The sequence below is a fragment of the Leopardus geoffroyi genome, chromosome A1 (assembly GCF_018350155.1).
Source record: "Leopardus geoffroyi isolate Oge1 chromosome A1, O.geoffroyi_Oge1_pat1.0, whole genome shotgun sequence".
NCBI lineage: Eukaryota > Metazoa > Chordata > Mammalia > Carnivora > Felidae > Leopardus > Leopardus geoffroyi.
Genome location: NC_059326.1, coordinates 105,620,650 through 105,648,644, shown reverse-complemented (window position 1 = coordinate 105,648,644; position 27,995 = coordinate 105,620,650). Strand labels below are relative to the sequence as shown.

Here is a 27,995-nt window from a genome sequence, read left to right as displayed (position 1 = left end):
CTGAGCCACCCAGGTGCCCCAAACTTTGGCCATTTTGACTAGAGTGAAGTGATAGATCACTGTGGTTGTGATTTGCATCTCTCTGATGATTAGTGATGTCTAGCCATCTTTTGATGTGCGTGTTGCCCAACTGTGTATCTTCTTTGGGAAAATGTATACTCACGTCCTTGACCCATTTTTTAGTCAGATTGTTTTTTTGGTGTTGAGTTGCATGAGTTACTTATATATTTGGGATATTTACCTCTTACCAGATACAACAGATGAAATTCGACTATATGATATACTATGCCCCAGTAATTCATTTTAAGTAAGCAAATAAATGAATAGAAAAATGTAAGGAATAGAAAAACTTTACCACGATCATTAAATTTTCATGAAAGTCTTGACAGAATGCTTTTGGGGATTCATTTTGAAATGAATAAAATTTATTTCAAAATGAATTTTGAAATATTAATGAGGAGAAAGAAGGCTTTGCTTTTAAGATGATGAAATAAAAATGTGTTACCTCACTTGCATCCCCTGAAGATTTAGAAATGCAGCAGTGGAGGGAAGAGTGTTTATTTAAGTGAGGAATGGTCCCAACTACAGACTCTGAAGAGTATCTTTCAAATAATGTAAAATTTTCAATCAAAAATAGGTATTTTTGAGGCTCAGTGACATACTTTTCTTTAGACTGGAGCAGAATACAGATAACTCTCAAAGTGACCAACCCTGATTTAAAGAATTCATCCAGCATCTTCGAGTAGATTAGGGACACAGGTGAATGAGAGAAACCAGTTCGACACTCGGTGTGAAGAGCCAGAGAAGTAAAAGAGAAAACAGTTGACAAGACTTAGAGGACTTTACTCAGAGCCACAGTGACCTCCTAAACTACAAAAAACACTCGGTACGCATGCCCCACGGGCAGAGAGCATAACTGATGTGGTGAGAGAATGCTCGTACAACAGACGTGAAGTGAAGCTGGGTCACACCCTGCTCAGCACTGGTGATGTGCTTCTGCGCTGTGCTGTAGCATGTAGGAGACCTGGGGAAAGTCCATCAAAGATGAGGAGTTACACGAGACCGCAACTAACGTATACGTATGAGGCGGAGGAAAAGAAAGGAAAATAAACAAGAAATGGGCCAAAACACCTCAGGAATGGAAGAGGACAAGTTTAGAAAAATAGTTTTTGTAATCTTTAAGAGACACCATTAAATACAAATTATAATAGAAGATATTGAAAATGAAGATAGGGCAGTATCAAGAGAGAATGGTCTAGCAGAGCTGAGGAAAGAAAGCCATCATAGAGGTTAGTCACAGTAGCGTTTTTGTAATATTTTTATTTCATTTTGAGAGAGAGAGGGAAACAGAAGATCGGAAGCGGGCTCTGCGCTAAGAGCAGAGAGCCCCATGCAGGGCTTAAAGCCATGAACCGTGAGATCGTGACCTGAGCCAAAGTCGGACAGTTAACCAGATGAACCACCCAGGTGCACCAATCACAGTAGACTTAATAAAAAGTAGCTGAGGATGAAAACACAAGCAAAAATGTGGATATGGAAGTGATTCATAACAAAATGGTACAGGTGGAAGACCAAAAAATCCAACATTGCATAAATGAAGTCCCCCCGCCAAAAAAAGGAACAATGAAAAAAACTGGAACATGTTCAAGCATTTGTGGAATTAAATTTTTGTAGAAAATATTTAAGCCTGTATATGAGAATACACTGCCCCACGAAAAGCTAGTGCAGAATAGTCATTTATTCAGTTACACTTCATCAAACACCTGCTGTTTGTGTGGTTCTTGGGACAGGGTGTTCAACTAGGGCAGGGTGTCCCCCGCACCCCCTGCCCCCACTCTGCTCTCGAGTCATGTGTGTTCTGCTCAGGGAGAAACAGACATCAAACAAACAACTAATCAACATACAAATTTCATATAGTGGTACGTCTTTTAAAGAAAGTAAGATTTAGTGGTTGAATGGGATCTATTTGAGAAGATCCTTTGAAGGAAGGCTTCTGTGACGAGGTGACGTCTGAGCCGGGGCCTAGAAATGAAGAGGAAATAGCAGTAAGTACAGATGCCTCAGGCCAGAACGAAGGCCAATGTGGCCGGAGTTCGTGCCAGGGGAGGAGTGTGAAGTGAGGTCCCAAGGCGATCACGGGCATGGCAGGCCACGATAACGAGACTGGTTTTGTGGTGCGTGCGCCATGGTAGAGGGATTTAGAGTACAGCCCTGCAGATGGACAATGAATGTGAGAAACCTAGATTCATGTCTCCTAGTTCTGGGATTTGGGGCAAGTTGGCTTCACTTTGTGCCTCAAATTCATACTCTAAACATAAATAGGAATAAGGAGAGCACTTACCTCATAGGATTATTGGGGAGATCCAATAAGTTAATTCATGTAAACCCTTAGGACAGTGCTTTGCATATAGTAAAATTTCGCTTGTGTTATTGTTACTGCGTGATGTACATTTTTAAAAGATCTCTGGCTGCCTAGTGGATAATGCAGCACAAGGGGTTAGGAGTAGAAGCAGGGTTCACTTAGGTGGCTGTTTTCATCATCTAAATGAGAGCTGAAGGAAGCTCAGATAAGGGCCAGAGGTGAAAGGGACTTAGATTTATAATATACTCTGGACATGATCAACAGAACTTAATGACGGGCTGATTGGATATGGAAGAAGGAAGAGAGGTAGAGAAGACAAATCCTAGCAGTTTACTTGAATAGTTGATTGGATGGCTATTAACTGATAAGGAAAAGACTGGAAGAAGCAGGTGTGATTGGAAACACAGAAAAATAAAAAAAAAAATGTTTCGACCAAGTTAACTGTCAGAAATGTATGAGCCTTCCAAGCAGTAACAGCAGGTACACAGATTTGTTTATGAGCCAGGACTACAAATTATTGGAAAACAGGTAATTACTTAAAAATCACAGGATCAGATGAGGACACCAAGAAAGAAAACAGACACCAAGAAAGAGAACACAGTGACTGAGCTCTGAACACTCCAAAATCTAGTGCGGTGAAAAATACTTAAAAGACAAAAATGAGTGACCAGCAAGAGAGGAAGTTCTCCAGGTCAGTGTAGGATTCATGACAATTAAAAGGATGGGTTATTCAATTACTTTGCATTAGAGCAGTTAGAGAGTGATCAGTCACTCGTGTATAATGCTGCTGAGATGCATTGCAGGATATAGAAAGAGAAGCAGTAATTATATTTGGTGCCTTCTTCATCACTAGTCATCAGGTTTTGATTTTAATCAAAACCACAGTGAGATATCACCTCACACCTGTTAGGATGGACAGTCATAAAAAGACAAGAGATTACAAGCGTCGACAAGGATGTGGAGAGAAGGGAACCCTTGTGCACTGTGACCTTAGGCACTGTTGGTGGGAACATAAACTACTAAGGCCACTGTGTATGGATTTTGGAGGTTCCTCAGGAAATTAAATATGTGCTACCATATAATCCAGCAATCCCACTTATGGGTATATAACCAAAGGAAACAAAAACATTATCTCAAAAACTTGTCAGCTCCAGTGTTTATCATAGCATTACTGGCAATAGCCAAGGTATGGAAACATCCTAAGTGTTTGTCAGTGGATGAATGGATCAAGAAAATGTACACACATCCTGTAATCTGTGATAACATGTGGATGGACCCAAAGGGCATTATGCAAAGTGAAATAAGCCAGGCAGAGAAAAACAGATACTGCACAGTATTATTTATAAGAGGAATCTAAAAAAATAAAAGTAAATAAATTGAACTCACGCAGAGTAGAAAAATGTTTGCCAGGGGCTTGAGGTAGGGGAAATGGGGAGAGGTTGGTAGAAAGGTACAAACTTACAGTTTATAAGATGAATAAGGTTTGAGGATCTAATGTGTACCATGGTGATTCACAGTTGACAACACTGTACTGTGTAATGGAAATTTGCTAAGAGATTAGAACTTAAATATTCTCTCACAGGAAAAGGATAAATATGTGAGGTAATGGGTGTGTTAATTCACTCGACAGAGGAATCCTTTTACACTATACCTCAATAAACTGGAAATAAAATAGAATAAAATGAGGAGTACTGAGGAGGGAAAAAGAAATAAATATGTCCTGAAGGGGACCACAAATGAGGTAGTAGGTGGAGGTATGACACATTATTAAAAGAGATTGTTTTTTAAGATGGAAGTTACTAGAACATGTGTGTTAAGAGAATAACTCCGTGAAAAAGGAGAACTGTGAACTCCTGGAAGGCAATCCAGAGTTCAAGTGCAAGGACAGGCCTTTGAGAAAAACCAGGGAATCTGTATGCTGCTGAAAAAGACAAGAGTTTGAAAGTGAGGGCCAGATAGGTGGTTCATAGTGGGGAGTTGGAGGAGTTCTTGTCGCCCTGCACAGTAGTCATTTTAGAAAATGGAAGCATGGACACACTAGGAAATACAGTGAGATTGTCAAGGGAGTGTTACTTCCCATTTGAGGTTTGAATCGCGAGTTGAAGTGCGACCGTCCTGGTAGTGTGTTCGCCTCTAGCCTATGGGTCTGCACTGCGTTAGGCACGGAGTAGACAGCGCTAAGTGCTCCAGGAGTAGCCAACAGTGGAAAGGCGACTAATTGGCAATCCTGATGCCATTGAGAAATTTTCAAAGGATAAAGCGTGGAATGCTAGCAATCAAAATTCTAGAGGTGGTGCAGCATCACATCAAGACACTCCCTAGTGAAGTTACAAATTTCAACAAAGGAAAAGGGGAAAGAAAAAAGTGAATTACGTTGGTTTCAGGCAACCAAGCAGAAAAACAAAGTATCTACAAGGCAGAAAAAGAAATCAAGCTACTTTTTACAAATTCTCACACTAATTCTCATGCCACTGGTAGTAGAACAAAAGTAATCTAAAACCTTGAGACCTCTCTAGCCATCTTTCAAGTATAGAAGCTCTATTATGCGTCACCAGACATGGAGGAACTCTGTCTATCCAACAAGAGCCCTTCTTAAAAAAAATCCAAAAAATAAAGTAATTCAGACAACTAAAAAATCAAAATAAAGGTTAATGACATCAGGGATAGGATTAGATCAAGAAGGCCGACCTTGAACCCTCAACTTCTAGAAATAACAGACACTACATAGTACACAATATACAAAAAAAAAATGTACCTTTTTAAAATCTATAACTTAGCTCAATATTTTTGTAAATAATTTTAAAATTTGTGTATTTCTATGATTGTGTAATAATTGTTTTTTCCCTACAAGGGAGGAAAAATTTCCCCAAGACACAGCATAGTGGATTTTAGGACGCTGAGAGCAAAGTTGAAAACCCATAAAGCTTCCAGAGAGAACACCCAGACTTCCTGCAAATGAACAGTAACACTGGGTCAAAGGGAACAAGGGAACAATATTTTCCAAACGTTCTAAGGGAAAATGATTCTGAACTAAAACGGTGTACTCAGTCTAGTAAGGAAATAAACAAAAAATAGGACATTGTCAGAAATGTTCTAAATTAAGTTACCGCCCATAATGAAATGACTCTGTGAAACAACCACCAAACGAGATACTCCATTATTTTGATTTAATTAATGCAAAAGGAAATTATAGTATACATGAAGCAGTGGTAAGACAGGGATACAGGAAAGTTTGTTATTTGGTTTAAATAGATCCTGGAGGCACATTTAAAAACAAGATCTAACAAACCAAACTTTTAGGTCACATCAGCATGACAGGTAGCACCAAGGGAGAGCAGAAAGACCTCAGTGTTTCTTGACATCTGTGCAAAACTGTTCACTGCAAGTATGTGTCGAAGCTGTGACTTGGCTACCACTGCAAGGATAGAAAGAAAATTACAACTTCCAGACAGGAGGTGGGGACAAGAGGAGGGCATAGAAAACTAGACTAGTCTAAGAAATATTGAGAGAAGAGGGCAAGACCACAGTAGATACAAAACACAATAAAATGATAGGTAAGAATCCAAACACACCAGCAGTCATGATAGTTATAAACTGTGAGTTAAAAAAACAGATGTACTTTTTAAAATTCCTTTTAAACCCAGCGTCTGATGCTGTTCGTAAGAAAGGTGCCAAATCAGAATGTGAGGGAGATTGAAAATGAAGGGATGGAAAAAACTATTGAGGGCAAGTGCTGATAAAAAGAAAGCACAGGCAGAATAAATATCACCAAATTCCGGGTGCCTGGGTGGCTCAGTGTGTTAAGCATCTGACTTCGACTTAGGTCATGATCTCATGGTCTACAAGTTTGAGCCCCACATGGGGCTCTGTGCTGGCAGCTCAGAGCCTGGAACCTGCTTGGGATTCTGTGTCTCCCTCTTTCTCTACCCCTCCCCCACTCATGTTCTGTCTCTGTCTCTCAGAAATGAATACGCATTAAAAAATTTAAATATCAACAAATTAAAGATTAAAAAGTATAATTTGCAACAATGTGATTAGAAGTAGAACGTATCATGCTAAGCGAAATTAAATAAAGACAAATATGTGACTTCACTCATATGAGGACTTTAAGATACAAAACAGATGAACATAAGGGAAGGGAAGCAAAAATAATATAAAAACAGGGAGGGGGCAAAACATCAGAGACTCTTAAATACAGAGAACAAATGAGGGTTGCTGCAGGGGTGGTGGGTGGAGGGATGACTAAACGGGCAAGGGGCATTGAGGAAGACATTTGTTGAGATGAGCACTGGGTGTTATATGTAGGGGATGAATCACTGGAATCTACTCCTGAAATCATTATTGTACTATACGCTAACTAACTTGGATGTAAAGTAAAAAATAAATAAGAAAAAAAAAAAACATCCTGAACAAAAACAAAGCAAAAACAAAAACATCCTGACAAAAAAATTTAAAAAGTATAAAGATGAAAGCAGTTTATCAAAAATATTTCATTGACTTAAGCTCTCTTAGGTTCTTGATAGCAAGGCTTCAAAAAAAAGACCCAAACAAAATTTACAGACTATCAAACCCAGTAAAGATAAAAGAGATTTTAATGAAAACCATTTTGCCCTAATAGATTTATCACCAACCAAAAGAGCAGAACTCCCTAAATTTCTTCAACCAGTAAGAGTCCTCACACACCACGCTGCTCCTCTGATTTGACTCAAAGCCAGTCTGGGAGCCTGCGCTTCATGCTTGCCTGTGTGGCTTTTACCCTATTCTCCACCCTTCCTTAACACCCCCCTCCCCTCAGCCCCCAGCCTCGCTCCCATATCGTGTAAACTGGCACCCTCTCCCCCAGAGTTCTTCCTCACCTTGTCTGGTGTCTTGGGGCAAGTTTATGCCTCGTGGAGGTCAATTTTCCATCAAACGACCATACCTCCCCCACAAGGAAGGGAAGGGAAAAAGAAAAACATTTTGTTAAGAAAGAACCCTCCTGGATGGAGTTAAAAATAAATCCATGTCCACATATGACTAGTTTTTATCCCATCATGTTGGTATTTTGGTGAGGGCATTTTAAATAAGATGTAACTCCCTTAAGGATCATTTGTGAATGATCATTTTACACTCTGCTCATTATTCACCCTATTTGTTTTCCCAAAGATGAAAACGAATGCAGGACCAAGCCAGGAATTTGTGAAAATGGGCGCTGTGTTAACACTATCGGGAGCTACCGATGTGAGTGTAGTGAAGGATTTCAGTCAAGTTCCTCAGGCACCGAATGCCTTGGTAAGTGGACATCTGATGGTATTGTACTTGGTAAGTAAAACATCCATTTTATGATGTCATCACAGAAGGGCTCTACATACATAGTCTTGTCTGCTATAAAACCCCCCAATCTGAGTAATCCAATATGCCTCTTCCTGAAGGGACCCATCTATTAAAATGATGTATTTCTGCCCATGTGTTGTATGCACATCTATGTGTCATGTAAATAGTCTTTTCAAAATTAAGATTAATTAAGCTCTATGGAAAATGTGACTTTACTAAAACTTACATCAGGAGATGATTTAATTCCATAAGAAAATATTTGCTATGTGAGGTAAGCTTTGCTGTATTAATAATATTAAAGTAAATGCCACATTTCAAAAATGCAGTGAAGGTTAATTTTTATTTTATGGTACAGAAAAAAAATGTTTTACAAAATATTTTCTTGTGGAAAATATAAAGCTCAGACATTATGTTGTATTTTAATGCTAAAATACCTGTATTATAAGCCATTTCAGTTAAATATGAGCAGGTGTAAATGTATGGAGGAGGAAAATTTAAGGCAAACCGAGAAATAAGAGTACTCATCACTGATACAAAAACAGAATGTCTCAGCTATATCAGATTCTCCAAATGATGTCACTGTGTTAAATCCTCGGAAACTGCTAGTCAAGAAAATAAATATTATTTACAATCTAGACCCTTAGTAACCACCAATCTTTCCGGAAATAGAAAACATAACCTACATAGTCTAATGTACTTTTTTGTTTATAGTATTTTCACTGGGATGGTTCATATTAAAGATTTATTTGCCTATTTACATCAGAGAAATTCCTTTATTTATACTAAACAAAAAAAAAAAAAAAAAAAAAAAAAACCACTTGGCCCAAATGTTTGAACCCTCTTTTAGATCCAGAAAATATGAGATTGGACTGAATACGTACCAACATTGTAACATCATCTGGAATTTCCACAAATAAATCCTGATACTCATTTGCTTATTTATAGGGAAATGATTTCATTTCATTTTCCTTTTATTTGCATTCTGCAGGAATGATAGCTTGCTATCAACTAGTTGCTGATGGATTGAAGAAAAATAAATCTATTTCTAAAGGACAGTATCACCTTTTGTCAAATTTAATAAACTCTAGTAAAAGAACATGCTTTGAACTGATTCTCTAACACCTTTGTGTTCATGAAACTGTCAGGCAGTGTGGCTGTTCACATAGAAGAGTACTCACCTTTGAAAACATTACCACCAGGAGGAAAAGCATTGATGGTCCTATTTTACTTGAAGATGAAAATGAAGTGTCAGCACCATGTCACTGATGCTTATTAACTGGTTATTTCAGACAATCGACAGGGACTCTGCTTTGCCGAGGTGTTGCAGACGATGTGTCAGATGGCGTCCAGCAGCCGCAATCTCGTCACAAAGTCCGAATGCTGCTGTGACGGGGGGCGAGGCTGGGGTCACCAGTGTGAGCTTTGCCCACTTCCGGGAACTGCCCAGTACAAAAAGATATGTCCTCATGGCCCAGGATATACCACTGATGGAAGAGGTAAGGAGTTGAGGAAATTGACGCACGCTACCAATACCATGAACATTAACTTAGGTTAACCGGAAGGAAAAGTGAAAAATTGATACAATAGCTGAAATACTTACATGTGTTTGTATACGCCTCTTGCTAATGATTTGGAGACTGGAAAAGATGCAGTCTTCATATTTAAGAGGTAGGATTTACTGGGAAAACTGAAAGCTTCGGTAACAGTAAGTAATTTTCTTGAGATCACACCCTTTCTAAGGGATGCACTCAGCAACAGAACATACCTGTCTTACCCCAAAGCCCATGTTTGTAACCCCCCAAACTATACCTGCTTTACTTAAATACGTGTTGCCTATTTGTGCACAGGGACTCAGTCAGTTTGCAACGTATATACAAACCAGCAAGTCTCATTATCAGTTAGTGGTTTCCAATTTTTTTTTTCCCCTTCCTGAGCCCATTCCTCTTTTAAGCAGTTTATATCTAAAGGCTCTAACTTTGGAGGTAAATTCTAGCCTCTGGCCCATTAGTCCTCTGTTTCCATTTTTCTGTACAACCACCTGATAGACTGATGTCCTGAAAAATACCATTTTCTTCTATTACTACACAGACTCTTGGCCCTGGGCCTGATTACGTTGCTAATGAAACCCTTTCTTCAGAGCCGAATCCCAGTGTGAATATGAGGTCCAGGCATAGGAGATCACCACAAATTCCAGATTACTTGAGCTTCCGAGAGGTAGCTGTATACATCCCGCCAAAATAATACATACTTATATTGCAAAACAAGTAGACTTAAGCAGGGCTTTCAACCTAGCTTCCATGGATGTATCTCTTCCGGTCACTTCAGAATAGTTTTCTTTCCCTTGCAAGTTGCCAGCTGCTGGAGTGAGCAGCACTGTGGATGTTGGTTGCTAATTCTCTCATGTCACTTCCTTCGTTTCTCTTAGTTTTCCCACCAGTGTTAACCCCGCATATATATTAACTTGTACATTTGTTTTCATTTTGGGGTTGTTGTTGCCCACAGATATCGACGAATGCAAAGTTATGCCAAACCTTTGCAGCAATGGTCAGTGCATCAATACCATGGGCTCATTCCGGTGCTTCTGCAAGGTTGGCTACACCACAGACATCAGCGGCACCTCGTGCGTAGGTAAGGTGCCGTGTCTCTCCCTCTGGGGGTGGCTGGCTCCCATTGCCTACAGGTCACTTCTGTCAATGCAGTGTTTACCATGGAGCGTGTGGGACACAGAACTGTTCAGTTCATCAGGAAGTGTTCAATTGGAGAAGCATAAAAATTATTTCAAAAATATTGTTTCAACATTTTATATTTTAATACAAAATGACTTCGGACTCTGGACATGTGTGTTAGCATATATAGAGAGAATGCGTTTGGCTCCTCATTGCTGTTTTTGGCATAAAATATACCAATTAAGCATCATGTATCATTTCCAGTTGGAAAGAAGTCTCAAGGCAGAATCCTTCTATGTTTTTACAGTCTCTTTTTCTAATTCAGTTTCTTATTGTCTCACACACAGAATTCCGTAACAGTTAAGGGCAGGGGTGGGAGGCTTGCCTTTATCAAGTCTTTCCAAAGCATTCGACTTAGTTTTCAATGATGACCAAAAAAAAAAAAAAAAAAAAAAAAAGTCTTCTCTCCTCCATATTTAATTACCTTGCAGCTTTACTTCTATTCAAGTTCCTGTTTTAATAACAACCTGGGATGAAAAGGTTAAGAAAACCCATACTGACTCTTAGTGGGCATCTGACTCACTTGGTTGGGCATGAGAGTGCTTGAGAACAGGCTGTTGATCATGAGCTTTTGGCATTCTGGAGGCATGGACCAGTATGTTTTAGGAAGAAATGGAGACTGTTTGCCGTCTGACAGTCTTAGCAGTAAAGAGGTAGTATATTGAAAGGTGGGGACGATTTAAAGACAGTTGTTTTGAATAAAGATGTGAGCAGAGTGTGTAGAAACTGCGAGGCACAGTGCTGTGTGCTGGGGCTGTGCCAAAAGAGAAGAGGGAGATGTCATTGAACCCTGGGAGGAGAAAATTGTGCACGGAGGGCTGCCTTGAAAGGGGCTGTGACCCCTGACCCAGTGACTCAGCCTGAGCCATCTTGCAGGGAGGGTGTGGAGGGAAATAAGGACCAGACAGACAGCAAAGAGAACCTGCTGGTGGTGTGTATGTAGTCTAGCAGCCTGGGCCCGAGTCTAGCAGCACGGTGGGCCAGCGTGAAGACTTGGATCTGGACCTGTGGTGCCCCACGGTGCTTAGCCTGTCAGCTAACAGTTCAAGAGAACGTCTTCCATACCCGTGTGTCACAGTGTCCGAAGAAAGAAACTCTGGGGGCACCTGGGTGGCTTAGTCGGTTAAGGGTCCGGTTTCAGCTCAGGTCATGATCTCGCGATTCATGAGTTCAAGCCCTACATCGGGTCATCCAGCTCTGTGCTGAAAGCTCAGAGCCTGGATCCTGCTGGAGATTCTGTGTCTCCCTTTCTGCCCCTTCCCTGTTCATTCTCATTCTTTCTGTCTGTCTCCCTCCCTCTCTTCCTCCCTCCCTCTCCCTGTCTCTCTGTCTCAGAAATAAACAAAATTTTTTTAAAGGAAGAAAGAAATTCTTACATTTTAGAGTATGATCCTCAAGCTATAAACCAAAATACATAAATCTAAAGAATGTAGTGGCACAGCGCCTGGTGGCTCAGCCAGTTGAGCATCTGACTTCGGCTCAGGTTGTGATCTCATGGTCGGTGGGTTGGAGCTCCATGTCGGGCTTTGTGCTAACAGCACAGAGCCTGCTTGAGATCCTGTCTCCCTCTCTGCATCTCCCCCACTTGTGCACACACGCTCTCTCTCTCTCAAAAATATTTAACAATTTAAAAAAACCAATGTGGTGGATTTTTTGAACCCGCACAGTTGTCCAGATATTACATTTATCCAAGAATCATAGACTGCTCTACAAAGTAAACCAGTACGTTACTCTCAAGGACACTGTTGCATGCATCTTTTCTCTCTGGCTCTTTTTCCATTTTAAGTTGAAGTGGAAAAGAAAAAGATGAAGAATATGGAGGGAGGAAGGAGGCCAGTTGCTCCTTGAAACTAAGAATTTAATCTTCATATCACTCTTACTTAGATCTTGATGAATGTTCTCAGTCCCCGAAACCATGCAACTTCATCTGCAAGAACACTGAGGGAAGCTACCAGTGCTCATGTCCCCGGGGATATGTCCTACAGGAGGACGCAAAGACGTGCAAAGGTGAGTGAAGTCTCTGGCATTTCTGACCCCTGTCTCTCTCCTTTCGGATCCGAATCTAGCGAGTCCGGGATTCCTCCACCTGTATCTCCTTCATTAAAGCACATCTTCCTAGTGACCACCTTATTAGGGCACAGAAACCTCTACTGAAGGACACGTGCAAGGGGCAGAGAGCATTGAAACCCAAACTACCCCAGTTTGCTTCTTCTAGCAAACCACACAATTCAAAATTAAATGAAATTACATAAGACAAAAAACGGTGAGGGAAGAGATTGAAACAAATAACTGAAATCAAATTTCTTTCGTTGCTTATGTAGGATCTTATTTCTCTAAACTACTTTTATTATATGTCTACCACAGAATATTGAAAATGAATGGTTGAATTTAAAATTTTTTGCTTAGGTAGTATTGAAAGTAATTATCAAACTAAGTTAGACAATTACTGTGGCTCCAATGCTATAGTCATGCATTCATTTTTTCATAAGCCTCACCAGTATAAAATCAATGGACTGAAGAAATTCCTTCTTAAATTTTTGAAATAACAGGTTATTCTTAAGAAGAATGAAGTTTTATTTCCAAGGAATACCGAAAAAAAAGTACTAACAATAATAGCACGCAGTACTATTCTCTTTGACCTGTTTATTGAGCCATCAGGAGTCAATGTAATTTTGCACGTTGTTAAGAGTACAACTAGGGGCGCCTGGGTGGCGCAGTTGGTTAAGCGTCCGACTTCAGCCAGGTCACAATCTCGCGGTCCATGAGTTCGAGCCCCACGTCGGGCTCTGGGCTGATGGCTCAGAGCCTGGAGCCTGTTTCCAATTCTGTGTCTCCCTCTCTCTCTGCCCCTCCCCCGTTCATGCTCTGTCTCTCTCTGTCCCAAAAATAAATAAACGTTGAAAAAAAAAAATTAAAAAAAAAAAAGAGTACAACTAGTGTGTGCTTTTTAAGCTTTAATATAATGAATTAGTGTTGTTTATATCTTATATTGCTTTGCATATTTACTTCAATATATTAAGTTCTAATCTAACCAAAATCACATTTTGAGTTTTCTGTTAGTTCAAATATAAATTCCATTTATGATCAGAATTACAGATGCTGTATTTTGGGGGTTTTTTTTGTTTTGTTTTTTGTTTTTTGTTTTTTTTTTGCTTCCTCTTGTATTTATGATGGTGTTTTCATTTGGAGTCTGAGAACCTGACTCAGTGTTTGTTTTCAGATCTTCATCAATTTCCAGATGTTTTTATTATTATTTAACCCCTCTTTTAATAGGAGTAAGTGACCAGCCATGTACTGAACTGTGCATTAAATTCAAAAATTATACCCTTTGGATATTCGCTTTGAGAACGGTTCGTGTAAACCACTGTGACTCCTCCATTCACTTTCTTATTCTAGGAAAACTTTGTGTTATGTATCACCTTAGGCATCCTATCAGAGCAGCCCATGATATTTATGCTGCTGACATGTGAGAAAAGGAACTGCTTGCTATACACATATGGAAGTCTGTAAAGCTTCCTGCACAACTCTAGGCAATATACTCCCAATGGAAGATGTACACATCCTGTGGCTTCATGAGAAAGAATGCACAGCCAGGTGACTCTGGCTTTTTCACTGGCTTCTCTTTCATTTCAGACCTTGATGAATGTCAAACCAAACAGCACAACTGCCAGTTCCTCTGTGTCAACACTCTGGGAGGTTTTACCTGTAAATGTCCACCTGGTTTCACACAGCACCATACTGCTTGTATTGGTAAGACAAAACTACAAATGGCAAGTTTTGCAAACTCTTGGTAGATGCATAAAAACCATACTTAAAGTGGGAGAATAACGAATGGCTCAAGACTCATATTTAGGACCAATGCGTCATAATTAGTGTCTAGAAATGAGGCTAATAATATAGGTGTTTTTGCCCAAGAATAATATCCAAAGGAAAAAAATAGTTAAGGTCCAACCAAGCACAAGCACGGTAGGGTGTATTCCAAACAGTGCCTTTCTACTGCATTCTAAATATAACCATGTGTATTCAGACAAAATATGGATAAAGGTTCACTGTAATTTACAACATGCTAGCGAACATGGTGGATTATTTTATGTTAGAAGACACGCATGTTCAGAGACCTTCAGTCTGCGTTATCAGAAATCATGTCCTCAATCAACTCAAGATACACTATAACTTCACATGTCTTGAAATAGTCCTTTTCTTGCCACTAACATGACAATGAATCTGGCCATACATTTCCCTCAAGTTTTCACATCTTGAAACTTAGGCTTTCATACCTCACTTTTCACTTTGTATAGCGAAATCTCAGGTAATGATTAGGAAGCTTGACATTCCTCCTTCCTGCTTTGCTAGACAACAATGAATGTGGGTCTCAGCCTTCACTCTGTGGAGCAAAAGGAATCTGTCAAAACACGCCTGGAAGTTTCAGCTGCGAATGCCAAAGAGGGTTCTCTCTTGATGCCACTGGACTGAACTGTGAAGGTCAGTTTATTTGCTCAAAAATCCTTGATCTAACACAGCAAACTATTTTTAACTCCCAAGCCACTAAATGAGAAATGAGATCATCTCAAAAGAAAGAAAGTACTTAACAAGTACTTAACTCAGGAACTGATTTTTGTTCTTAGCTTTTCATGTATCATTCTGGGGACAGAGGAAAACTTTAAGGTGGTAGAACCAAAATTCTGAGAGTATGAACTGGCTTTTAAAGTAAGTGTTGTCTTTACATAATTACTGATCTAAAAAAAAAACTGCAAGAGAATTCTGTAGCTAATATGGTTTACAGTAGTATACAAATAAATCAGAAAAAAACATGGGGCTTTGTTCCATGATAACGACATGTGTGAAAGTTAAGTCTTGAAAGAACCAGTTATCAAAGAGTATTGCAGAAATAGACGAAAAGCACTGGGGAAAGTGAGAGCTATTTCCATTTCATTTGTTCTGAAACTCCTGATTCACTCTCTTCCCGAACAATGGGCATTTTCTATAAATCTACCCCCCACAATAGGTATTTCTTGTGAAGTGCAAGGAAATGTTTAACTGGGAATAAATTAAGAATCTGCCTATACCTGACAAAATATTAAACTGTTCTCTAATATTTCCATCGCAAGTGTTAATTTATTAGAATTGGTATCTTTTGCAAAATACCCATGCCAAAAAAATTATAGGACTATATACATCTCCTTACATTTTTTTATAAACTATTGCAGTTTATGTCTTTATTGATTTTAGTCACCCTTTGATTTAAGAAATATATTCATAGTTTTTAATGTACTCTTTATAAGAAGTGTAGGACATTTATATATCTAATTTGCAGCCAAGAAAAATTCGGCTTTAAAAATTTCCATTTTAACATTTTATATTTGAAATCATTGAAAATTTTAAAGTATTCTGAATGTACAGCTGTTTGCCACTTGTGAGTTCAGCTTGTGACCATCCACATAAGATACCATTTATTAATTATCCATATAAATTTGCTGTACACACATCAGACGTGTCAATCTTATTTTACTCTTTATGGGTAGATTTCAAAACCTCAGGTATCGTTCCCAAAGAATATGCATGTACGAACAAAGAAATTATTCCAGATGTGTAAGAATACCACATCACATCTAAAAATAACATTCAAATACTTAAATTTTAAATTTAATTTTAAATGGTATCTCTGTAGTGCTGTATCTTCCTGAAATTGAGGAATAAAATGTCTGAATCACTATTGAATCTACTGGAATATGTAATGCAAATATGCTTCAATTACCTACCAAATAAATCACACCATATGCTGTTAATCCATCCAAAATATACACAACATTTGTGGTTGCTATTGTTGATTTGCTGAAATGAAGATGTTACTGAAAGCACTGACAGGAGATGGTCCGGTGGACAGCATAAGAAGAAGGTAGGCTGTTAGAACCATCTGTGATGACCCTTAATAACCATGTGACTTGGAAGAGCTCACAGCCTCTTTGTGTGTCTTGTTAGTTTCCCTGATGACAGTTAGCCCAGGTTGTGTTGGGAGTGCACGTCAGAACAGTAGAGGCAAGTCTGCGTGAATCTCATGCTGGGCTTGTTTTTGCAGATGTGGATGAATGTGATGGAAACCACAGGTGCCAGCATGGCTGCCAGAACATCCTGGGAGGCTACAGATGTGGTTGCCCTCAAGGGTATATTCAGCATTACCAGTGGAATCAGTGTGTCGGTGAGCTCCTGCTTGTTATGTGCCATCTGCCTTTCTTACCTTAAAGTATCTGTGCATAAAATGAACAACTAACAAAGGCTGATGCTTCAGTGTAGCCTCAGAATCCTAGAACTTTGTTTATTTTTGAGAGAGAGAGCGAGAGAGAGGGAGCTAGGAGAAGTTCCGCAGAGGGAGAGAGAGAATCCCAAGCAGGCTCCACACTGTCGGTGCAGAGCCAGAGATGGGGCTCTACCCGAAGAACCATGAGATCATGACCTGAGCCAAAATCAAGAGTCGGGATGTGTAACTTACTGAGCCACCCAGGCGCCCCTAGAATCCTAGAATTTTAAAACCAGTCCTTCACGGGCATCTGTTACACTAGTCTCTATGTTTGTGTATGTTTGAAAATACCTGGAATAAAAATGTTGTTTTAAGGGCCTAAAAGGTAACTCAACTAGAGCTTTTATAATTAGAAATTTCTACTACATGTACTTTTTTTTAACTTTGTAAAAGTGGTGTCAACAGTCATCGTCTTCATTTGCCAAGGTCTGGGGCTTTTCATCACTGATGTCTTATCTTTAGATTGGGGGTTGAAGAATTACCCATCCATCTCCCTCATATAAATCTAAATGAATTCATATCAGCTTAATAAGAGCCATCCATCTGTGCTCTTCAGTTACATAGATCTAATGAAGAAGGTTAAAGTATTTGAAGGTAGAACAAATATCTAGTTAGAGCTAATTCTGTTGAAAACTCCAGAGAAAAGCATTTATAAAATAAAATGTGTAGACCTTTAGCTCTGTTCCTTGCATTGCTAATAGTCAATAGAAGTTCTCCTTTTGAGGACAGACTGATCAAAGAGAACATTATTCTGTACTTGAAGAGCCAGCTGATTGACTTAGCACAGGCCTCATTTCTTCACTCCATCTGAATGCACTTCATAGACATGCCATCCAACAGGCTGTGACATCAGATGCCAGCATAGCTGAGCAGAGAGGGGAACAGTGGTCCTGCAGAGAAACAGCAGGGTGCTTTCCTGTTCCTCTGTAGTGATTTAAATTACTCCACGTGTTTTCCAAATATTTCACTGTGAGCATCCACTAAATAAATTAATCTGATTTTATCCTTTGTGGTCTTCTCAAAAGAAATTTCTAATGACGGTGTAGTGATTTGAGAAGAGAAAGTCAAGATAGATTTCAAAGGAGGGAAGCCAAGTCTTGTGAAAGTCACAAAGAGGGTTGCAGTCTTGTGCCAGGCCAGAGACAGATGCTTTTGTCACCCCCACAAATAGACACTCATGAAAGGAAATGCAGAAGCCATTAATGATTAAGAAGTTAAGGGCAAAGTTTTCAAACGTTATCAAAATGGTGTAAGTTAGGCAGTCAAAATGATTTAGTAAATTTACTTCTTTTTCTGTACACACACAAAAAATGCTGCCAATGTCCTTTTGCCCTGATTTATTGATTTTTAAACAGGGGCAAAGTATAGGCGTAATAAATACACTTAAGAATATTGAGAACAGGGGGCGCCTGGGTGGCGCAGTCGGTTAAGCGTCCGACTTCAGCCAGGTCACAATCTCGCGGTCCATGAGTTCGAGCCCCGCGTCGGGCTCTGGGCTGATGGCTCAGAGCCTGGAGCCTGTTTCCGATTCTGTGTCTCCCTCTCTCTCTGCCCCTCCCCCATTCATGCTCTGTCTCTCTCTGTCCCAAAAATAAAAATAATAAACGTTGAAAGAAAAAAAATTAAAAAAAAAAAATATTGAGAACAGTACTTTTTTAGATAGCTGTTAAAACAGTATAAAACAATGATACTGCTCTGTTTATAAAATAGGAGACCCTCCACTTAGTAAATAACATGGATTTCTCAGTTAATTCTGTGGATATTACAGCCAAAGGACGATCTTCTAATATTTCCTATGTGTCAGCTTATTAAAAAGAATTCTCATTTTTATAGTGACCATAAGTATAAACAGGAACATGTATGGAATATCATCTCAACTTCCAAGTTTTTAAGTTTGCTGAAGCTTCTGCCTATAAATATCTAGTGCAAAAATATCTATATAGTTTTTCACTACATTGGTCTAACTTTAAGATCAAGGCTAATATAGTATATATCCTTTTTAAAAATGTATTTATTTTGAGAGAGAGAAAGAGACGAGTTGGGGAGGGGTAGAGACAATCCCAGGCAGGCTCCACATGGAGCCCAACGAGGGGACTCAATCTCAAGACCATGAGATCACAACCTGAACTGAAATCAAGAGTCAGATGCTTAACCAACTGAGCCCCCCAGGTGCCCCACGTATGGTACATCCTAATTCCCCTTTGTGGGATCCTCCAAGTGGGCACTTCAGCAAGGCAGTCACCCCAGAGAAGCTCACACAGTGTAACAGCAGGGATTTATTTGGAAGTTTCTAGATTCTTCTGTTCAAGGTTGAGGAATCCAGCTGGTCTCTACTTTAATTGCTGACTTCCTTGCTTTGAACACACATAATTCCAGTTGGAATTTTAACTCAAATATATGGCAGGGATGGAATTAAACCATCAGGAACTAATAAAAGCAACAACTTGTCAAAAGAACAAGAATTATGACAAAATGCCAGTTGAAAGGCCGCAAATTATTTTTATCTGTTACCTGTGTGTGTAAATATCATTAGTCATTCATGGGATTGAAGGGGGAAGGATACAGAATAAAGGGACCAAACTGTTATAGTCAGTGTATCAGATAATTTTAATAATATTAAATTGTAAGCCTACAATGTTGTAATACTGTTGCCAACTTAAGGAAAATGACAGTTTGTGTTACTACTGAAAAAGGTTTTTTTATTTTTTTTATTTTTTTAATGTTTATTAATTTTTTGAGAGACAGAGAGAGACAGAGCATGAATGGGGGAAGGACAGAGAGAGAGGGAGGCACAGAATCTGAAGCAGGTTCCAGGCTCTGAGTTGACAGCACAGAGCCCGACCCGGGGCTCAAACCCACAAACCATGAGATCACGACCTGAGCCGAAGTTGGATGCTTAACCGACTGAGCCACCCTGGTGCCCCAATACTAAAGAAAGGTTTTGATTCTCATGAACACTTTAAGAAGTCTCCAGCCACTTGCCAGAGAACATTTATAACATTCTGGCACATACACTGTACAGATGTAGGTAGGTAACATTCCCAAATCGTTGCAACCATTATTAATTATTCAAAATTGAAAATAAGTGAATATTAACACTTGCCCATGGAAAAAATTATTAATCAGTGAAGCATGAGACAAAGTATGTATTAACACAAGTGAGATTACCTGAGTCCACAAAAATATACCACAATATACATTTGTAACAAATGAGTACATTATGGAGCTTACAAAAACATGACACATATTTAAATATTCTCGTCAACAGTACGTAAATGCAATTTACTCAGTTAATTGCCTTTCCCTGGTAATTTTCCTACCTAACAGAATGTCTAATCCTATATTCATAGCAGGATCATTTTGTTAAATTATAACCTAATTTGTATTTTCTGCACTGCATATAAATGTCAGATTTAATGACTGAAGCAGGTCAGCCTTCATGGCAGAATTGCAAGTCTTTTGAACATAGAAATAAAACAGCAGTTATGCCTATGTCCGAGGTAGCCTAGTTATTAAGAATTCACTTAAATACTTTTCTCCCCATGAAATGAAGACTAAGAACTCATACATAGTAAGTAATCCTATCAAGTTGTATATCCGGCACTCTCTGTTTGCTGGTCTAATTCTGAAGCTATAATCCTTACACAAAAATTGCCTAATTCATTCACATCTATCCTTTTGGTAACTTGTGGGCTTTACTTCGTGGAGTTAAATTTCCTGAGAGGCCTCGGCTCGGAGATTGCCCCTGCACCCCCGTAAACCTCCCTGTAGCTGTTGTGTTCCAGACGCACATCTCCTTGCAAATGGAGCGTCTCCCCACGTGGGCTGAAACGTAAACTTGTCACGTATCAGGGACACAGCCACATTGTGCTCCACTGGGGTCATAAGAATTCCATGGAGCAGATGTGACTTGAGCCCAGGGTGAAATGTGGATTATGATAAAGCCCAGAGGAGTCAAGCCACATGCTATGTATCAACCAGGCAGTGAAGAGCAAAACTGTAATCTCTGCAGTTAAAAGCACAATCAGGCTTTGATTTTTGTAAAAATAAGAGCGACTGAAAGTAGAACCTGTCATTATCCTGCAGGCAGGAATGTCCAGTGTAAGGTTAGTTATTAAACTGGTAAAACCTAGGTTAGCATTTGCTGAATGCAAACCTCTCCCAGAAGATACAGTCTGCACCTAATGGGTTCTCAAGTAGTTACAAGCATACTAGATTTCCAATTCAACAAATTGAATTAAATAATGTTTCTTTTAATTACTTTGTAATTCATAGTATTTGAATTTTTACATATGTTTTCTACCCACATAGAATGAATCTGGGAATTGCTAGGGGAATGGAAACGTGTATAGAAACAGGTTTTTTTAAATTGAGATATAATTCACATATCATAAAAGTCATCTTTTCAAAATGTGTACAGTTCAGGGGCTCCTGGGTGGCTCAGTCGCTTAAGCACCGAACTTGAGCTCAGGTCATGATCACCCAGTTCGTGGTTCGAGCTCCAAGCTGGGCTCTGTGCTGACAGCTCAGAGCCTGGAGCCTGCTTCCGATTCTGTGTCTCCCTCCCTCTCTGCCCCTCCCCTGGTCACGTTCTGTCTGTCTCTCTCAGAAACAAAAACGTTAAAAAAAATTAAAAACACAGGGGCGCCTGGGTGGCGCAGTCGGTTGAGCATCCGACTTCAGCCAGGTCACGATCTCGCGGTCCGTGAGTTCGAGCCCCGCGTCGGGCTCTGGGCTGATGGCTCAGAGCCTGGAGCCTATTTCCGATTCTGTGTCTCCCTCTCTCTCTGCCCCTCCCCCGTTCATGCTCTGTCTCTCTCTGTCCCAAAAATAAATAAACGTTGAAAAAAAAAAATTAAAAAAAAAAAAAAAAACACAATGTGTGCAGTTCAGTGGTGTTCAGTATATTCTTACAGGAGTGTGCAATCATCACCTCCCACACATTTTCATCATCCTAGAGAGAAACTCCACACCCATAAGGAGTCATTCTCCATTTCTCCCTCCCTGTGGCCCCTGAAATGTAGTAATGTACTTTGTATCTCCTTGGATCTGGGAGACAGGCTTTTGAAGTAACCTGAGGTTCCAAGAATAGAAGTTGTTCAGTAGGCAGACTGCCTACATCTGTACCCAAAGGCTGCCATCCTATTCAGAAATATAGCACAGACAGAAAATTAAAGGGGAGGGCCAGGGTTTTTTTAAAGCCCTAAGTGAGGGGAATTTTGTCTGTGTTTTTTTTTTTTTGTTTTGTTTTTTATTTTATAAGCTTTGCCAATCAGCCATCAGAGTGAACATTTTTTAAATACGCTTCTAGAGGTATGTCCACACGTAACTGTCATTCCTCTGACAGCCAGGCTCTCCTTCAGCTCCCGCCCCCTCCCTTGGGTAAGAGTTTCTTACTCTGTGTTCCTAGACGAGAACGAATGCTCCAATCCCAATGCATGTGGCTCCGCTTCCTGCTACAACACCCTGGGGGGTTACAAGTGCGTCTGCCCCTCGGGCTTCTCCTTCGACCAGTTCTCCAGCGCCTGCCATGATGTCAACGAGTGCTCGTCCTCCAAGAACCCCTGCAACTATGGCTGCTCCAACACAGAAGGGGGCTACCTCTGTGGCTGCCCGCCCGGCTACTACCGAGTGGGACAGGGGTAAGGCCACCCACCTCTCCGCGCTGGGAAGCAAGCGCGGTCCCGGCACTTAAGGGAAAGCTAATGTTGCCGGGAGGCAAAAGCAGTGGTCAGAGGACTTGGGATGTGGGAAGGAGGACCGCCAGGAAGGCACATGGGTGAGGTGCAGTAGAATCGCCTCCTCTGTGGTGCACTTGAGACCCGCTTTTATACAGGTGTCACTCTCCAGCCCCTCAGAATGGCCTGAATGGATTCACTCAGATCCCTCAAGGCCAGAGACATTTTAAAAACCCTGCTCCCGTGTTGTCACTGACACCTGGATTATGAGGTGTAAGTGGGATGGCTTCACCCGAGATTTTTCTATGAATTTTGGCAAGTGCTAACCCACTGGTCCCTAAGGAAGGAGTCGTTCCCTCCCTTTCCTCATCTGGCTGTATAGTGCACAGAGCGGGTGTGCCTGGTCAGCGTGGCACCACCACAAGGCTGGGCTCCCGCCAGCTAATGGCACCTTCCCACGTGAGCCGTCTCAAGCACATTGGAGGCGCTAGCCACCCACATCCTTCCTTCAAGGCAGCTGGGCCTCACACAGCACAGAAGATGGGAATTTACAAGTCAGTCAAGGTCTCCTTCCCCAGAAGGAACAGGGAGCGAGTCAGGCACTGAGGGGTGCGGACTCATCTGTCCACCCCTGCTACCTGATAATGCCTGAACACCAAGGTCGTGGTCCAGACAACAGGTCATTTACAGCCCACTCGGTGACTCTCACTAACCCTAAGAGGAGCTCAGAAATCGCAGCTGTTAAAGCAGAGAGCCACCCTGAGCGCATCAAGCACAGGCTTCAGGCTTGGAAAGCAACAGAAATTCTCTTAAGCATTCTCTTTTGAAATTCATACTTTGCTTTTGTTTGGTTTTTTAACCTTCTTGATATAACTATACCTGAGTGCTTCAGTCTAAATAGGAATGAAAATTGGAGAAGCCCGGGGCTCATTCTGAGAAGAATGTTGCTCAAAATGAGGGAGAACCTCCTGTATTAAGTGTTGAAGGGAAGAGTTACCAAGACTATTAGGTGTTGGTGTTTCTGAGCTTAGAGTTTACTCTGTTGGTTTCCTGTTTCTAAAAAGTCTTTGGTCTCCCACTGGAACCCTGTGGTCACACCCTGTGAAGTCTCACAATGCCTTGCTTCTCGTTGCAAATAGCCACTGCGTCTCAGGAATGGGATTTAACAAAGGGCAGTACCTGTCCCTGGATGCGGAGGTGGACGAGGAAAACGCTCTGTCCCCAGAAGCATGCTATGAGTGCAAAATCAATGGCTACTCTAAGAAAGACGGCAGACAGAAGAGGAGCGTTCACGACCCAGAGCCCACTACCGTGAGTAACCCTGGCTTGGTTCTGTCACAAGATTTTATCCTCACGCCGTCACGCATACTCTGCAGTAAACTTTAACGTAGGTTCCAGCCTCTGTGGACAGTTTGTTGAAAGGTCATAACTAAATTAACAGACACAATATGGCAGAGGCACGGCAAAATTAGGGGCAGTATTAACTGAAAACACAAGGACTGGGTGTGTGGGGTGGGGGGGGCTTTATCAGTCATAGTTTCAGATCCTATGTTTTCGTTTTTGATTTGTGCCAGAGGGAAAAACGTGTCCGTTTCGGAAATAGCTATTATAAAATGATTGAAATAAATTACTTTGAATGTGTCCATTTGTGTTTTATACAAATGTAGCACACCAGGTTGCTTTTAATTCTCAGTAGATAAGCCAACAAGGTCTCATATTCTATGACATTTGTAAGAATAAGGATTCCTCCCATATAAGAAAACAAAATTTTTATCTCCAAGTAAAGTGTATTTTGTAAGGAACTGAAAATCTGAATTGCCTGCCCATGGGTCTTTGCTATCAATGACATTTACCTGAGTAGTTAAAAGGTAAGGCCATGCCTACATGGTTTGAAATGTTCCCTGACCCTCCCCACTTACTACCCGTGTTTCATGGGGCATGTTCACTTAACCTCTCTCTCCCTCAATTTCTTCACCTGTAAAATGTGGATTAAAATACTTAACCTTGAAGGCTGACAAGAAGATGGTGTTGACACTGTGAAGTGCCCAGAACACTGCCTGACATGTTAGTAAATGTCACCAGGTATTATTACCTGGGATCCGCAGATGATGATTTGCCCAAAGATCAGGGCTAGCACCACCTTCTTCAGTTAACATTACTGCAAAATTCCCCCACCAAAGAAAACAGCTAACTGGCTGTGTGAGTTAGAGGACTTGTTTCAGTTTTCTGAACTGAAACTGTTTGTTTCTGAACTTCAGAAACTTTCCTTACCTGTAAGACTAGACTTCTCTAGACGAAATGTCTTTGGTTCTATTTTATAATAATAAACAAGCCAGTGTTACATTTACCTTAAGTTGACGGAGGTACCTAACTGATGTTTAAATATTCATCCGGTGCCCCTAACCAAAAATCCAGAAATTTTGCTTATTAAAACTTCCCACAGTGGTACTGGGCACAGGATTCTGTCTGATCACTGATGGGCCCTTCTGCAGCACCAGAGCCAAGTTCTGACTTAAAGGCATCAACTCAGAGCTTTAGATTTTTCCAGTATTACTAAAAATAGAATTCTAAAACTTCCCATCCTTCTGTCCAAGTGAGACTTGATTTACCTAGGCCTGGCCCCACTGGTTTGTTTTGTTTTGTTTTGTTTTTTGTTTTAACCAAAGCAGACTCAAACCCAAGCCCAAAACTCTGCAGGTCCCTTGGTCTGCACTAAAAACGCAGAACACCCAGTAAACTCACTCCCCTCACGGTGTGGGGGCCTCACAAATCACACTAGTCCCTGCTGTTCGCTAATAGCTACACTTCTGATTCAGACTCCAGGAAAAAAAAAATTACAATCATTTCTTAAATTATTAATCAGCCTGTTATTCCATAAACTCATCAAAAAATGTTTTTAAATGTGAACGCTCTCTGTGGGCTCAGCTCAGGGCTGACAGCTCTGTGGGACTGACCTTTCCCCCAGCTGACAGGAAGTCACAGCAGCCTCCTTCACAAGTGCTTCTGGCGCAGGGCCTACACAGGGTGGTTGCAGCCAACACGTCCCTTCCCAGTCCCTCTGCTTCTGCCTTCGAATCTCTTCCCACATCCCTTCCTGCTCTTCCTCCAGGTTGAACACATCAGTCTGGAGAGTGTCGACATGGACAGCCCCATGAAAATGAAGTTCAACCTCTCAGGCCTTGGCTCGAAGGAGCACATCCTAGAACTCATGCCTGCCATCGAGCCCCTCAACAACCACATCCGCTATGTCATCTCCCAGGGGAACGACGAGGGCATCTTCCGCATCCACCAAAGAAACGGGCTCAGCTACTTGCACACGGCCAAGAAGAAGCTGGTGCCTGGCACATACACACTGGAAATCACCAGCATCCCTCTCTACAAGAAGAAGGAGCTTAAGAAACTGGAAGACCACAATGAGGATGACTACCTCGTAGGGGAGCTCGGGGAGGCTCTCAGAATGAGGCTGCAGATTCAGCTCTATTAACCCCTTAAAAGACCTGGTTCCAGGCTCAAATCCCTGCACAGCCAGCCTGCAGAAGCCTCTGAGAAATCAAGGACTAATTTTAAAGATGGGGGCGGGGGGCGGGAAAGACAACTTTTATTTCTTTCCTCCCTGTCTCAGACTGCAGAATGTTGACCCTCACAGGGAGGGATAATTGAGACTCTGGTATGGCCAAAGATTTGAGTACAGAGGCAACCGTGGTTACTGTATTTTTTATATAACTTCACTTTAAAATATATTAAAAAAAAAACTAAAATTAAATGTTCAAGAGATCAGCATATGGCACTAAATGCACAAAAATAATGTGAGCTTTTTTTTTTTTTTTTTTTTTTAACCTGTTAGCAGTCTGTAACACTTTGGGTATTTTGCTATAGTTGCTAATTAAAAAAAAATATAGATGTTTATTTATTTTTAATGCAGTAATATATGGAGAAATGAACAAACTATGTAAACAAAAAAGGGAAACTCACTTGTTTTTCTTTAGATTTATAAATTTGAGCTATGTCTTTTAGAGGTGCTTTTTAAAAATCCAGTAGATTCAAGAGATGTTTCCTTTGGTTTTTCTGCCAGTCGTCCAACTGGTACACATCCGATTGTTTTAAAGAAAGCCTCACAGAGCTGTATGGGCCGTGTAATCAATACTCTGAAAAGACGGAAATGCCATTAGATCCTGGATAAAGGCGATCAGAGCCACAGCAGCTCAGCATGACGATATTTCACATCAGCAGACACACCAGGCAACGGAAGATGAGGCGCAACCACTGTAGCAAAATACCTTGACTGCTTGTGAGACCAGTAGCGTTGCAGGGCCAGACCGTACTGTATCTCCTCCTCCTAGAACCTCAAGGAAGCCCGCGTGCTCCCCACACCACCTCATTCTTACCCAGGGTGCGCCGCGCATGCGTGGCGCCGCAGGCAGCTCTGGAACTGCCGGTCCTTCGCAGAGGGACCCCTGGCGTTCTCTAGTGTTCGGTGCTGTCTTAGATTAACGGTGCATTTATTATGTTCAAGCTGTTTCAGGACTGCCATATGTGCAAACAAATCATGCAGTACAGCCAAGGAATATATGTTGTTTTGTTTTGAATCCATTTTTTTTTTTTTTTTTAGAATTTTCATTAATACTGTAGTTATACACCATATGCCTCGTTTTATCATAGCCTATTGTGTATGAGAGATGTTTGTACAATGAATTGATGTTTAGTTTGCTTTAGTCATTTTGAAAAGATCCTGTACCGGGACGTGCTAATTGAAAGGATGTCCCCGTGTACTTCTCAACCCAAGAACCTGTCCCTGGACCGGTGACCAAACCTCATATGTGAAATGGCCAGAAGCACATGCAGGCTCGGGTTGTTCCTCTCACACCTGTGCTGACCAAAGATTCATAACCAGTTATATCCAGTTTGGGGTTTTGTTCTGTTTTGTTTTTTAATACCTAAAATAAATAAATAAATAAATAAATAAAAAGAAACAGTGTAAATTTGTAATCAAGTGTTTGTGAGGAAAAACTTACGGTTTTGGTTTTGTTTTTGTAGGTCTGTGTATCAAATATGACACTTGTCTTGCAATAAAGCTTATTTTGGGGTAGTTTTCTGGCTGAGAGTTTTATGGGACTACAATCCCTATTTGTGTGTGGGTGGGGGAGGGCTCGGCCAGGGCACAACTGTAGGAAGACAAGAGAATGCTGTCCAATCTGTGACACAAAGTAAGCACGAGTGTTCAAGTGACAATTACAATGTAAAGTCATATTCATGTAGAAGGCCAAACTCAAGACAGTAGGTCCTTTCCTTCTGCATAGATTCTAAGACTGCTAGGAGCACCCCCGCCCCCTCAACACACACACACACACACACCTTTCTAGAGACCTGAGAATCTGTTTATGTCATCCCCACATAGGCTCTGAGGGCCACTGCATTAAAGCACCTGTGAGGAAGTGCAAACATTCTCTGAGTCTGCCTTTTTTAAGGTTTTTCCTGAACTTAAGTTTTTAAGCAAAAGTACAGAGTGTGCATTCCCCAGGCCAAATAGCATCCTCATCTAAAAAAAAACCCCGAAACTTCCCATCTCTTGCAGTGTTACAGACTTTCCTCAGTGGGTAAGTGGCTAGACATGCGAAGTTACT

At 40.8% G+C, this 27,995-nt stretch overlaps 1 protein-coding gene across 1 annotated transcript in view; it reads left to right on the top strand.

The window, feature by feature from the left end:
- Window positions 1-27,460, top strand: part of FBN2 (fibrillin 2) — a 258,860-nt gene extending 231,400 nt beyond the window's left edge. Inside the window, exons 56-65 of the mRNA XM_045487659.1 lie at window positions 7,508-7,633; window positions 8,965-9,171; window positions 10,178-10,303; window positions 12,286-12,408; window positions 14,035-14,151; window positions 14,755-14,883; window positions 16,478-16,597; window positions 22,107-22,338; window positions 23,514-23,685; window positions 25,484-27,460. Coding sequence (XP_045343615.1) covers window positions 7,508-7,633; window positions 8,965-9,171; window positions 10,178-10,303; window positions 12,286-12,408; window positions 14,035-14,151; window positions 14,755-14,883; window positions 16,478-16,597; window positions 22,107-22,338; window positions 23,514-23,685; window positions 25,484-25,858 — 1,727 coding nt within the window. The 3' untranslated portion in view covers window positions 25,859-27,460. The remainder of the gene's footprint in view (window positions 1-7,507; window positions 7,634-8,964; window positions 9,172-10,177; window positions 10,304-12,285; window positions 12,409-14,034; window positions 14,152-14,754; window positions 14,884-16,477; window positions 16,598-22,106; window positions 22,339-23,513; window positions 23,686-25,483) is intronic.
- Window positions 27,461-27,995: the final 535 nt, after the last annotated feature.